This window comes from Phoenix dactylifera, chromosome 8, assembly GCF_051530095.1.
Source record: "Phoenix dactylifera cultivar Ajwa chromosome 8, Ajwa_hap1_PhDact_Kaust_v1.1, whole genome shotgun sequence".
Taxonomy (NCBI): domain Eukaryota; kingdom Viridiplantae; phylum Streptophyta; class Magnoliopsida; order Arecales; family Arecaceae; genus Phoenix; species Phoenix dactylifera.
In genome coordinates, this window is record NC_143197.1 from 24,727,324 (window position 1) to 24,739,972 (window position 12,649).

General features: G+C 35.6%; 1 protein-coding gene across 1 annotated transcript; it reads left to right on the forward strand.

Annotated features, from left to right (window-relative positions):
- The first annotated feature begins 4,192 nt into the window (after positions 1-4,192).
- On the forward strand, positions 4,193-12,218 carry LOC103706303 (Mitochondrial glycoprotein family protein). Its single transcript, XM_008790365.6, has 3 exons — positions 4,193-4,309; positions 4,411-4,775; positions 11,558-12,218. Exons 1-3 carry the CDS (start codon positions 4,193-4,195, stop codon positions 11,721-11,723), a joined length of 648 nt encoding a protein of 215 aa, XP_008788587.3. The 3' UTR covers positions 11,724-12,218.
- The last annotated feature ends 431 nt before the right edge of the window (positions 12,219-12,649 follow it).

Here is a 12,649-nt window from a genome sequence, read left to right on the forward strand (position 1 = left end):
TCTTTCTCATAACATATAAAAAATTTAATCACATGAAAAAGCTAAGTTTTCACCTCTTTTCTCTAAAAGCTCCAACCATGTATTTCTTTATTTTTTTTATTGGCCAAACCTTTTCTTCTCCCCCAAACTTAATGGGACAAGTTCTAGATGTATATTTTCGTACCATTTTGTCAACCTACCGCTACCCTACCTAACCTGCCGCTAATCCATGAAAGCACACATGCGACTAAATGCTCCCATGCGTAAGTTACCGCGTTCCGAGTCTTCCGACCGTTACACAAGCGCGTCCCTGCCGACATGCGATAGGACAACGAAAGCTTTTTATAAGTTGAAAGAAAAATATTTTATTCTTATTGACCATATGTCTTTGTTTTATAAAATATTTCTTACCATTGTATTAGGCACGGCATATTGCCCCCCGAGGAGCATTATTCTACAAGGAGATAGGCTTTACCAATGAATTGTATCTAGTTGTGCGAATCTAACTCCATGTTAGAAGCTCTACAAAGCCATTGTATCTAGTTGTGTACTGAATGTAGAGATCCTCTCGTTTCTAGACTTGGGAAAATATGATATAGAAGTGTGGATAACATACTTGAACCATAAAATGAGTGCGAGAGAACATATTCTGATGTATGTAAATTATATATATAAATTGCCAGCAATCAAGCACATCCAATAATGCATGTATAAAAGCTGAGAGTAGGGGTATAGAAAGCATATATCAGATATGTTTTAAATCAAACTAGTATAAAAGTACGTAGAACGCAGGTTTAGTAGTAAAAAAAATAATTAGATGACAATAATTAGATTGGATAAGATAATAAATAAATATCACAATTCCAAGTAAATTATGAAATATCAATGTAGAATAATAAATACTATTAATTATGTAAAATTATAATAGAATATAAATATTAAAGTGGGAGATAGAGATGCAATAGATGAGGATATAGAGATAGGAGAAAATTAAATTTGTTAAACTTATATCAAAAGATTAGTTAGAATAAATATATGGATTTAAATATGGAAGGGAGGATTAGTTATGTACATATTTTTCTTTCCGAAGAAAACCATGTTCTTTATGAATCAAATAATATTCTTCATTGAGACAAATCTGACAGGTCTAGAAAAGGACCCAGCACTCTTTTTGATATAGCATAGATTAAGAGAGATAGTCCATTTTATTTGAAAGTTTTATTTTTTTAATATAAAATTCTAATCCAAGAAAGAAAGGCAATTGAGGGAGAGAGCTAGTGGGATAATTAGTAATTAACATATTTTTTTTAATAAGTGAGAGAGCATTCTAGGCATAAACAATAATTGATGGAATTAAAAATATATATATATATTTTCTTCTTTCAAAATTAGCATTTTTATTAGTAGTCTACTATGTTCTACAATATAACTAAAACTCAAAACATTGCTTTGTGATGTCCTCTATTCTCTTGACTCTAGATAGTACGTGGACATTATTAACACAATAATACCACATATTGGGGAAAAAATAATCAACTTTAGGGTATCTGGTCATTGATTTCTCAATCAATAAATGTTAAAAATATACCTAAAATATGTACCTATAGCTAATATTTCAATATCTTAATCATTATATGCTGCATATCTTAAAACTTTGATTTTTTTTTCCCAATTTACTATCTCAACGAGACAACCAAGAAAACTGATGTCATGGAGGAGCGGTGGACACCAGCATCCAAAAAAAAAAAAGAAAAAGAGGAAACAAGCGCAATTGGCTACCAATTGGCTGCCTTTTTATTTCCATATATTCCCTTGATAAAGGAAGAATGGCTAGGCTTCTGATGTTCATCCTTTGTTGCATCTTTTACTTTCCCGTGATTTAGCAGGTTGTACTCAATTTAGAGCAATATGAAATGAAATGAGTAACCGCTTTTACCAAAAAAAAAAAAAAAAAAAAAAAAGAATGGCTAGGATTTATATTAGTTTTGTAAAACAAATTAAAAAGTATTGTGTCAGAATCCAACTTTATGTTGTTAGTATGTCATGCACCCTTTTTCTTCCAAGTTGAACCCATCACGTACCTTTTTTATGTCGATCTTATCCAAAATTTATGCGTTAGAAAAGATGGATGTGCATTGTATTGTAAACTTGATGTGGTTGTTCATTGGATTCCTAAAGGTTGTCCATAAGTCATACTAGGTACTTGATGTTTCGACATGCAGTAGAGTTTGCTCTGGATAAGAAGCTTAAGACTCAACTTTCAAAACACGCTATTTATTTAGGATGAATACATGTTTGATGAGGAGAACCTAGGGTGAGTAAGTTGAGTTGCTTGTGGTTGATAGGGAGTTTTCTTGGGGACCAATTAGTTTGAATGTTTTGATGAAGCTGATTCCATATACCAGAGTTGAAGAATTCTGGTTTTTTTATTAGATCCTCCATATGGTGCCATCAGCTTTGAGGGGATGAATATTTTAACAGTCTGTGCCAAGGTGGCATCAAGTAATATAATTTCATGGAACATATGCTTCATATTAATTCTTTAAATTTTCTGACATGCATTGGTGCTTACATTGGTACATATGATATTTGCAGTAGGATATACATGTAGAGAAGGGGAATAGGGATAAATGGGATAGCTGTGAAATATTTTATGGGATTTAGGTGCTTTAGCTTTTACCTTTGATAGTTTTCATTGGTGCCATAAGAATTAATTGGTGGATGTGACTGTTATTGATGCAAAATTGTCGTATGCTTAGAAACTTGCAAGAAATATGATTATGTATTCCTTTGATCGATAAAGTAAGATTTAACTTAGATTTGACACATACGTGAAGGGCTGACTACTAGGCATTAAGTATTGCATATCATGCCATGGATAGACATGCAACAAATCTACAACCTTGAGAAAGTACATATTAAATGTTCAAAAAAAGATGAATTGAGAACATTATTCTTTCATCTATGAACCATTTTAGCTAGCTCTATGACAATGAGTAGATGTTGTGGAGTTATTGAAACACTTCCTTAAAATTTTGCACTTATTACAATTTTTTCATTATTTTTTTTAAAAAAAATGGCTTTCCTTGGTGAGTTCGTCTTAGGCCTCTAAATGCATTGGGCCACCCCTGCTTGGGGTTGAGACGGAGAACAGATTCGTGAATCCATCACCATCTCTTGCTTATGTATCACTTCGAATGTATTTTAGATAATTCTTCCCATTAGAAAAGGCAGAGAAACCTTAAGCTCTATCCTAGAATGCAGCCAGCTGTAAGTATTTGAACCAGTCAGAAGGTTGTTCGTGGTTGCCGAGTACAATAAGGAGTTGAGACTGCAAGTTGTTGCTGTTTTCTAGGAAGGAATCAAGGTCTCTAACAGCCCTCATCGTAAGCATTGGCTTTTTGCAGAAAGGTGGCGGAAAAAACACTCCAGTTTGTTGAGGTCAATACTTGCCATCAGGGAAGCCCATGTATTCTATTTCCATGGCGCTTTAGATGGATGATAGAAGAGGGGAGCAGCAAAGGAATAGAAATGAGAGAAAAGAGCAAGAGGAACAAAGGCATAGGTCTTGATCAAGAGCCTTCATTGAAGAGCATTAACTCAAGAACGATGCATAACAATCCAAGACCTCATCCTAAAAGACTAGCCGGAAGTTATTATTTGGATTATTTGATCATATATAAATATTCAACACCTCCACGACAAATAACTAATGTCAGATTAAATATACGCTCTGACATACTTTCATCATTCAAGCTCTGACATCTTCGTCAGATTAAGAGTTCAAAATTCATTCAAATCTAATCATAAGCACCACGATCGATTTATGGTCAACCTCTATAAATCCGTGCGGCAGTTTTCTTTAATCCATAGGCTATGAGCTAAGTTAGCTCTGATACTATTTATAACAATTCAGAATCTCTCTCTTTCTATAAAAAAAAGCCAAAAATTATTATTTAATTTTTCTAAATTTTATATAAATACTAAAAAAATTTAAAATAAATAGGATGTGAGACTAAATACATAAATTCTTACCTGTCAGCAAGTAACCTCCGTCCAACTCTTGTGAGGCGGAAAAAAAGACCACCTCCGTCTCCTCTCCGTTTTTCAGCGCGCCCGGCTCTTAAAGCGGACACGTGGACGGCACAGCGCTCTAACCCCTTCCCTCCGCCCGAACCCCAGGCCCCAATCCTCTTTTCCTCAGCAGCAAGCGATGTCGTTGAGACAACTCCGGAGAAGGAGCACCGCCCTCCTCCGCGACGGCGGCCTCCTCCAGGCGCTGCGCGCCGAGCTCAGCCACGAGCTCTCCTCCTCCTCTCCTCAGTCCCAGGTATCACCAAATCGATAAACAAACAAACACCATAAATCCCGAAAGAACAAAAAGACCCAACAAACCCCAGTACTGGCGATGAACGTTGAGCTTCTTGGCAGGGCCATCAAGTTGGGAGCTCGGTCATGGGTTTCAAGTTGGAGTGGGACGACCCCCGCGCCCAGGACGTGGTCCTTCGACGGCACGGCGATGCCGAAGGCGAGGAAATTGCGGTGTCGGCGATGCTTGGCCCTTTGCGGTTCGATGGAGAGCACGCGCTGCCAAGGAATGCTCGGATGAAGGTTTGCATCAAGAAGATTGGACTTGAGCCCGTCTTGCATTTTGATTGTAGCATCTTTCGTCGACAAGCTGAGGAGTTGGTGGATGGTTTTGGGTATGGTAGTTCCGATTTTGCTGTCAAGGGGGCTTATTATCATCCGTCAGTTGGTTCTTTGGGAGTTTACAAGTATAGAGGACCCAGATTCAGGTAACCCTTAAAATCAAATCCTTGATTAAATTTATAATCTTGTTTGGATTTTAATGGTTTGGATGTTCTTTCCGATGCAATCATAATGGATTACAATCATGTTTCGGTATTGCAATTTGGTTAACTGAGTTAGTTTTTTGTTTTGGAATAGTATTTAATTTGTGAAGTTGGAGGTGTATTTTTAATCGATCGTTGTGGCAGTTATACTTAAACAGCCTCATAGAAAACATCACAGAAATATTGCTTCTAAGCAAACCATGAAGAGAGCAGGTCAACAAGAAATTTAATTCCATTTGGTTGGGCATGGAACTGGAATTTGGATCCACTTAGTGAATAATGCAGCTCTACTATGCTTAATATTGGAGCTAACCACATTAAAGTTCTATCTGGTTTGGTTAGTATAGGGTCAATTAGACCCTGGCTATGTGAAGACAAAGTGACCAACCTATTTCATTGATGGATCGAATGTGCGCGCAAATTCTTGGGCAAAGCTTTTCATAGGAATTGGTGTACACCATGCTGATGTACCTTAGACCTGAGCTCATAGGAGTACAAGATAACAAACATTAACCTACAATACTTGTCCAATCAATAGGTAATCTGCTTGGTTCATGAATGTACAAACTATCAAGAAGCTGGTAATCAGTTTTACTTGGGAATATGGTGATAGTTGACAAAAAGTAGTGTCAGTTTTAGTTAAAAGAGCATTGTGGTACAAGAATGAGAAAGACAAAAGAGGATATGAAGAGAGGAGATGAGGAGATTTACCTCGTGAGATCCATGGCAAGATGAGATGATGCATGCATTAGACTCGAATATGATTAATTCTTAAAATATTCTCTCTTCTACCAATCCATTATTAGGTTCTCCTTTAGATTTTTAAATTAATCAAAGACTTTAATTTGGCTATTGATTTTCATTAACTAAACTAATATGTAATAAACCTTTCTAGCATTATTGAAGGATATTTAAAAGGAGAGAAATGATTATATCTCTGAGTTATTCATAGTTAATCAACCCCTTCCAAAATTCTTGAACCAATAATCTAGAGTTGGAGTCAGAAACAATGACTTGTAAGAGAAGATAAAGACAAGTAAAAAATTGATAAAATATTCCAAAATCTAAAACTCTTTTCTTAATACAATATAACAAACTAAAGTTATAATTTTCATAACATGCTATTATATAAGTAATTAATGTATTGAGAAGTGTTTTAGAGGGTTTTAACATGATTTTCCTTTTATATATAAGATGTAGGATTATAGGTCATGAAATTATGAACCAAAATAGTAAAATATGCTCTTTAAATTGTCATGGTCCATTTGATTTAACGTAAAATGAGAGTCTAGTTGTAAGTGAGGGTCTTATCCTCACTTAGTTGATGTTATTTTTGTTCTTGTTGTCGTCGTCGTCGTCATTTGCATCATCATCATTCTTGTTGTTATTTGGTTCCATTTTGGAAAAGCTTGTTTTGAGTTGGAAAAGCTTTTCTGTGATTAAGGTTGGCCTTCTATACCTATGTGTATTTGAGAAAACTGTTGTTACAAGATGTATTTGAGTTCTATAGTTGCAATAATCAGTTGTTTTTCATTTATCATGACAGATTGATTTTCTTAAGACTAAAAGCTTTGGATTTATTGATGAAAATTATTAATTTTTTTTAGATGCACATGGAGGCTATCCATGCGGGCCTTGTTTTATTTTTGTGTTTCAGCTCTATGATAGATAGAAGCGCTTTGGGTTAAAATAATGCCATAAGCTATATCCTTTTATAACTGAAATATGATTTCATTCAAGTATAATCTATCTCTAGCTGCAATATATTTAGCATTGTTACATCGATTTTGTATTAGAGCAGTAGGATTCTCCAAAAAGTCTGGTTTCAGATATCTGCTGTAGCATGTAATTCGAAAATGTCAATCATGAGAGAAGGCTTAATAGGTGCGAGGCTAAAACACATCAAGAATATGGTTGATGAAGAAGCTATTTGAGGTTATTAGAATATTGATGATTTCTTTCGATGATTCTCCTTGAATAAATTAAAATGGTGAGTGAAGAGGCAAAAAAGCAAGATATGACCATTGCCAGAATCGTGAGAGAAACATTCTAAGAAGCCTGAATCGAAATTTGAAATCCTCATTAGAGCATCCTGTAGATTTAGAGGAGATCTAGCTCCTCAGTTAGTTATTTAGTTTTCAAGTACGGAAAAGGTTAGATGTTATCACCTGCAAATTTCTACCAAAAATTGAATATAAATTGCTGTTAAAATTGTGGATACCCATGCTTTTGTTACTAAAATGAGTTTGTGGCCTGGGGGATGGTGTAGGTCATAAACCAAACTGAGTTATATACATTTCTTTCTTTTAATTCAAAGTTTGATTTCAATGAGATATATTTTCACTATGTATCTTGTCATTTACCTTCTCATGGCACCAGTTTGACAGTTTCTTGATGCATGAAGTAAGCTTCCTATGCACCAATACATGCCATTTTCCAAGGTCCCAGATAATCATAGCATTTGCATTTTGATTTTTTTTTTTCAAATTTGATGTTTTGTGCTGTGGGAACTTAACCTAAGTAGCCTTGTTCTCTAAGGAGCTGTTTGCTGGATGAGTTTTGCTAAAACAGGTTTATACAGAAAATGAAATAAATGAATTCAGCAAAAATTCTGTTTGATTGTTTTCCATAAATCCTGTTTTATCTAAACTAACAGGTCATAAAACCTGAAAAAACAAGTTGTATGAGAAAAAGGCCCCTCCCTATTTTCTATAAAAATTGTTTTACAAGGAAACAAGTTTTGTGATTATTTGTTAATAAAAAAATCTTACAAGCAACTAAACCACCGCTAACTTTTGATCCTTGTAAACATGTATATGCACTCTCCTTTTGGTCTGGTGCACAAAATAACATCTTCGCCTTTTGTGTTTATGAAAATCTGTTGCTTGTGTGCAAGCAAAGGCTGCAATCGGAATAGGTGGATGAAACTTTGAGACTTTGAACTGCAACAAATGAACAATTTCTGATTGTCCAGAATGGGTAGTGATATGTCTATTCCATGAGACATGATGCAGCCTATGACATGCATTGCGTTTGAACTTCGCATCACCATTTATAAGGTTCGTCTAGACCAATAAATCATTTCTTAAAGAAAGAATAGGAAAAAAAAAGTTGAAGGTGAGGTGTTGAAACATTCTCAAGACCTTTTCAGTGCCATGGGAATTTGGATGGTACGACGATTAGATTCTGGCAAAGCAATCAATATAGAAAGTTGGTACAAGAGCATAATAGTAGATCGGAATAAACAGTAAATGGGTAAAGGGAATCCTATAAACTAGAAATAGATGACAACCCACCCTTTTAGTGTTGAACAAAGTGACAATTAACTAAAATACCAACAACCCATACACACCCACGGGCTTTAGTGTAACTAGTAGGTGATACGTACTACCCGTGTTTTAAAATGCAGTGCATAAGGCTGCATATGCTGGTGCGTTCCTTGACCCAATCACTTGCCTATATGCAATCACTTGACATGGTCATACCTCATATAGGTTGAAAAGGTGGTCATTTTAGCATTATTTGGCCATATATGTAGCTTAATTAGCATCTTACGGCTGCATATGTAGCCCATTTAGCATTATGAGGCCAAACATGTGGTCCACTCTTATGCAGGCCTTCATGGATAGAGCGTGCATAAACTAATAGTTAGGTTGGATGGGGGTTTCAATTACATTATAACTGTTGCTATTAAGTTCTGAGTACTAATTGTTAGTTGTTATTGTTATTAACATTCATATTATCCAAAAAATACATGCTATCATTATTGGTGTTTGTAGGGTACTTAATATATGTTATTTTTTATAAAACCCCTATGGCATTTGCATTATCGCATACTGCTTTTATTGGCTTTAGAACAACTTAGGAGCACTTTCTAATATTAGATCGGAGATAGAAAATGTGTAGCCACCACAGGTCCTTAGACAAATAAATATCAGCCAGCTTCTTTGTTCTTCATTTATCATTAAATCAAATAAGAAAAAGTGAGAAAAAGGTGTCATAATTAACGTAACCCTTCAGGACTCTGGGTAAAATGAAGTTACGTGGATCAAACTACTTCAAACGAAGTGTTTTAAGTGAGTATTCTAGCTGACTTATTTAGGTAGAGGATATACATCTCTTGAAAGTACCTTTTTAGTGGCCTTAGTGCCACATAAAATTAAGGACCATATGACCCTAGTATGGCTGATCATCGGCTTTTGGTGATGGAGGGTAACTGAGAGACCAGTAAAAAGGTATGAATGCAGAAACAAGAATTTCATGTTCTATCCTTGACGCTCAATTTTATTGCTCTTACAAGGGGAAGGGGAGGGGGGGGGGGGGACTTCAGTTTTGCTTTAGATTGAGCAGGTTTCTCAGTGATTACCAGTGAGCTGGTTGTTAGGTCCTGGTGAAAGTCTAGTGAGTTATGATGGAAAAGGTGCTATAATAAAGGGGCATCAATGAGAAGCTAGGGATGCATGATTTGTCTTCTTATATTGGGGCTTGAATATATAAGTTACTATACAAAGTATATACGTACATAAAGAAAACACACGCAAATATGTTGTTCATAAAAATGTTAATCTCTTCTCTTGAGATTAACATATTATATAAGCACATGCCATGTAAAAGAGGTAACTTTGATGCACAGAATAAAATATCAATAATTATAGATTAATTAAAGGCCTAGTTTAAATAGAAGGATAGGGATTTCTGGGACTAGGATCACTTTTTTATCTTCAAAAAAATAGTTAATCTTGGATAAATTGGTATAAGTCTTGAGTTATGTCTGCATAAAATTTCACTACGCCATGATTATGTAGTATTAAGGAATATATTTTTATTTTTGCAGATAGATGGATAGAGACAGAGGGAATGTAGTATAGTTAGTACTGCATGTGCTTTTTGGTTAAAAAGACAAACATGCTGCTGCCTTTTATATTATTAATTGCTAGATTTTTTGGTGACTTCAAAATTAAGGTGAGGGTAAGAAGACTAAGATAGCTCTGGTGTACCATATCTATTGAACAGATCATACCAGGAAGAGTTTTTGATGACTTCAAAATATCAGGTGGATGAAGAAGACTGAGGTAGCTCTGCTTCATCATATCTATGGAACAGATTCCAAGATTGAGTCCACTGACCAGAACTGTTGAGTGTAATAACGTTGGCCTATGTTCTTGATTGTTTGGCAGATATTCTAGGGAAAACCGACCTTATCCACGGTATATGCCTTTTTAAAATAAGCCTAGAAGTTAATCTATAATCAAAAGATGCTGGTACCAACAATTTCCACATCACAGCTATAGATAATAAGGTGAATTAGAATGATGATCAACTTATAGCAGCACAAATTATGATCAAGTATGATAATTCATGCACTTAATTTCATGAAGTTATAGACATCTTTTGATAAATTTCTATATAAGCAGATCATGAAATGTAGAAAGGGAAAAAAGAACCTAAGAATTATAATGGCAGATAATAACTAATTTCCAGATTATGGAAGAAACTTGGATAAGATGGTATTGTAGCAAAACAGAAAACAACATGTAGCCAAAATAGATACAAACTGATCGAAGAAAGATTTTAGTCCTAAATAAAAAAGCTGGGTACCATTTTGATATATCAAAGTTCATCAATTCTTCAACATGAATATTTCATGACCCAAGGTCCGCAATCTCGGTATTGGTATTGTATCGGTATCTCATCGGTTCGCTACGGTACGGTGCGGTATACTTCTGTGCCGAAATAGTTTCTTACCTATTTTCTCAATTTTGATCTTGGTATGGACCAGTATGCACCCAGTATACTTCGGTACAGGTCGGTACGCCTCGACATAGGCAGTACGGGGCTTGTACCAACTTGAAGGGGTGTTTCGTACTGGTTTTCTCTTGGTATGGTATACTTGGTACCGGGTGGTACTAAGCGGTACGACATGCTTTGCCATGACCAGTATGAGGCGACACTCCAAGTTTTTGAATTTGTTATCTTGTTACCTATTATTGTTAAAAAGGTTATGACATGGCCTTCAGATTTAGTCTTAGTGGAAAATGAACATCTAGATAATCAATTTAACATCCAGAACGGCAGAAAGATAATCAAAGAAGCAATAAAAAAGAGGAAGAAGCAGCTTATACACCTACCAAGGAAGGTGTCATCTTCTTAGAGGTTCCAATTTAATTTCCATCCATGTCCTCAGTTTTAAAGGAATTAAGACGTGTAGAAATTGATACGGTCCATATAGAATGCTATGAGATTTGTAAAGGTACCATATGGCAGCTCATTTTGCTTTTGAATTGACAATTTATGCAGCCTGCCTGTAAGACGGCTTTTTTGGCGTATATGACAGTTTTTGGTTGAGAGATAGATGGGAGAGAGATGGATAGGAGAAGAAACAAAAGAAACCAATTTTTTTCTTTTTGCAATATATTGTTAAACATAATAATGAATGTTTATCAAGTTACCATTAGTCAAACTTCTGGTTATTGGCCATAAGATCTGATCACTGATGTGTTAACTTTGTTATTATAGTAGATATACATCAACATAGCTGTTGCTTTAATCTAGGGTGGGTTTGCTCTATAAACTATATTTGTCAATGATATGGAGTCTACCCCTATTGTCATCAGAAGTCTTCAAATTCTCTTTCACAAATTTCATTGCAGCACTTAACAATTGTTATTCTCGATATGTTTGCTATGTGTTTTCAGTCCAACTGACCTTTTTCTTAATTTATGCAGTTCCCTGGACCCTCAGTTACAGAGCGGACTTAAAGAATATCTCGTAACCAGGGGGATTGGCATAGAACTGACCAGCTTTCTCATTGAACATTTGCACAGAAAGGAACACAACCAGTACGTGAATTGGTTACGTACTTTGGAAGGTGCATATGCTAAGGATGCATGACATAAGACCTTTATCGAAAAGGAAACATAGCCAACCTTACAGGAGATACTACCTTACAATTATACCATCTGATGAGAAACTTGCAGTCGAATTGGGCCTGGGTGTTTTACTGTATTCTGGGAAGAGAAATCATTAGTCATGCATTTCCATTGTCATTGACTCATTTTTTGTAGTAAGGAACTCTGGTAGAATTCTAGAGGTTATGTCGGAGATTTTTACGTAATCAGAGAGGGCGAGGGAGGGAGAGAAGTCGGTGATCCGGCAACGGCTGGCTACTGGATAACGATTTCAAGACCATTTGTGGGTCCCACTTAGTTCAATGTCGATTTGGATTTCAGCAGACCATTGGGCCGACGATTGGTAATCTCATAAGTCTCCAGCGCTGTCAACTTTTAATTGTGGCATGCTCCATGCATGAGATGGTTTTATATGGTCTGTATTCTAAGAAATATTTTTCTTAATTTGGAATGTTTCATCTGATTTTCGCTTTTGGCATGTCATGATGCATCAGTATTTTGGGGTTTTTATTTTAGTTTGTTGGAGTAATTATTATTTCCAAATGCATAGTTGCATTATGGCACATTGACAAGAGGGATCCTCAGCATAATCATTGCCATTAATATGGGAGCAGGGGGTAAATCCCAACGACATGCACTCGACTTCTTTTTTCAATATAATAATGGCTCTAAGAGATATTTATGTCTCCTGATTTATGCTCCCATTGCTCCAATTCATAACTCTCTCTTATTTGAGGAGACTCGGTCTTTTGTCATGACTAAGAGCTTCACTTTTTCTCCAAGCATTTAAAATCAATTCAGGCATTTCTCAAGATATGGATTATTTTTAATAGTTGGCCAAAAAAGGCCTTAACGAGTATGGAGAATTCATTATAGTGCGACATCTATGATGGGGGAAATCTTGATTGA

Coding starts and splice junctions, on each gene's coding strand:
- LOC103706303 (XM_008790365.6), top strand. CDS start 4,193: ATGTCGTTGAGACAACTCCGGAGAAGGAGCACCGCCCTCCTCCGCGAC. Junction 4,310..4,410: donor CCTCCTCTCCTCAGTCCCAG/GTATCACCAAAT, acceptor GCTTCTTGGCAG/GGCCATCAAGTTGGGAGCTC. Junction 4,776..11,557: donor TATAGAGGACCCAGATTCAG/GTAACCCTTAAA, acceptor TAATTTATGCAG/TTCCCTGGACCCTCAGTTAC.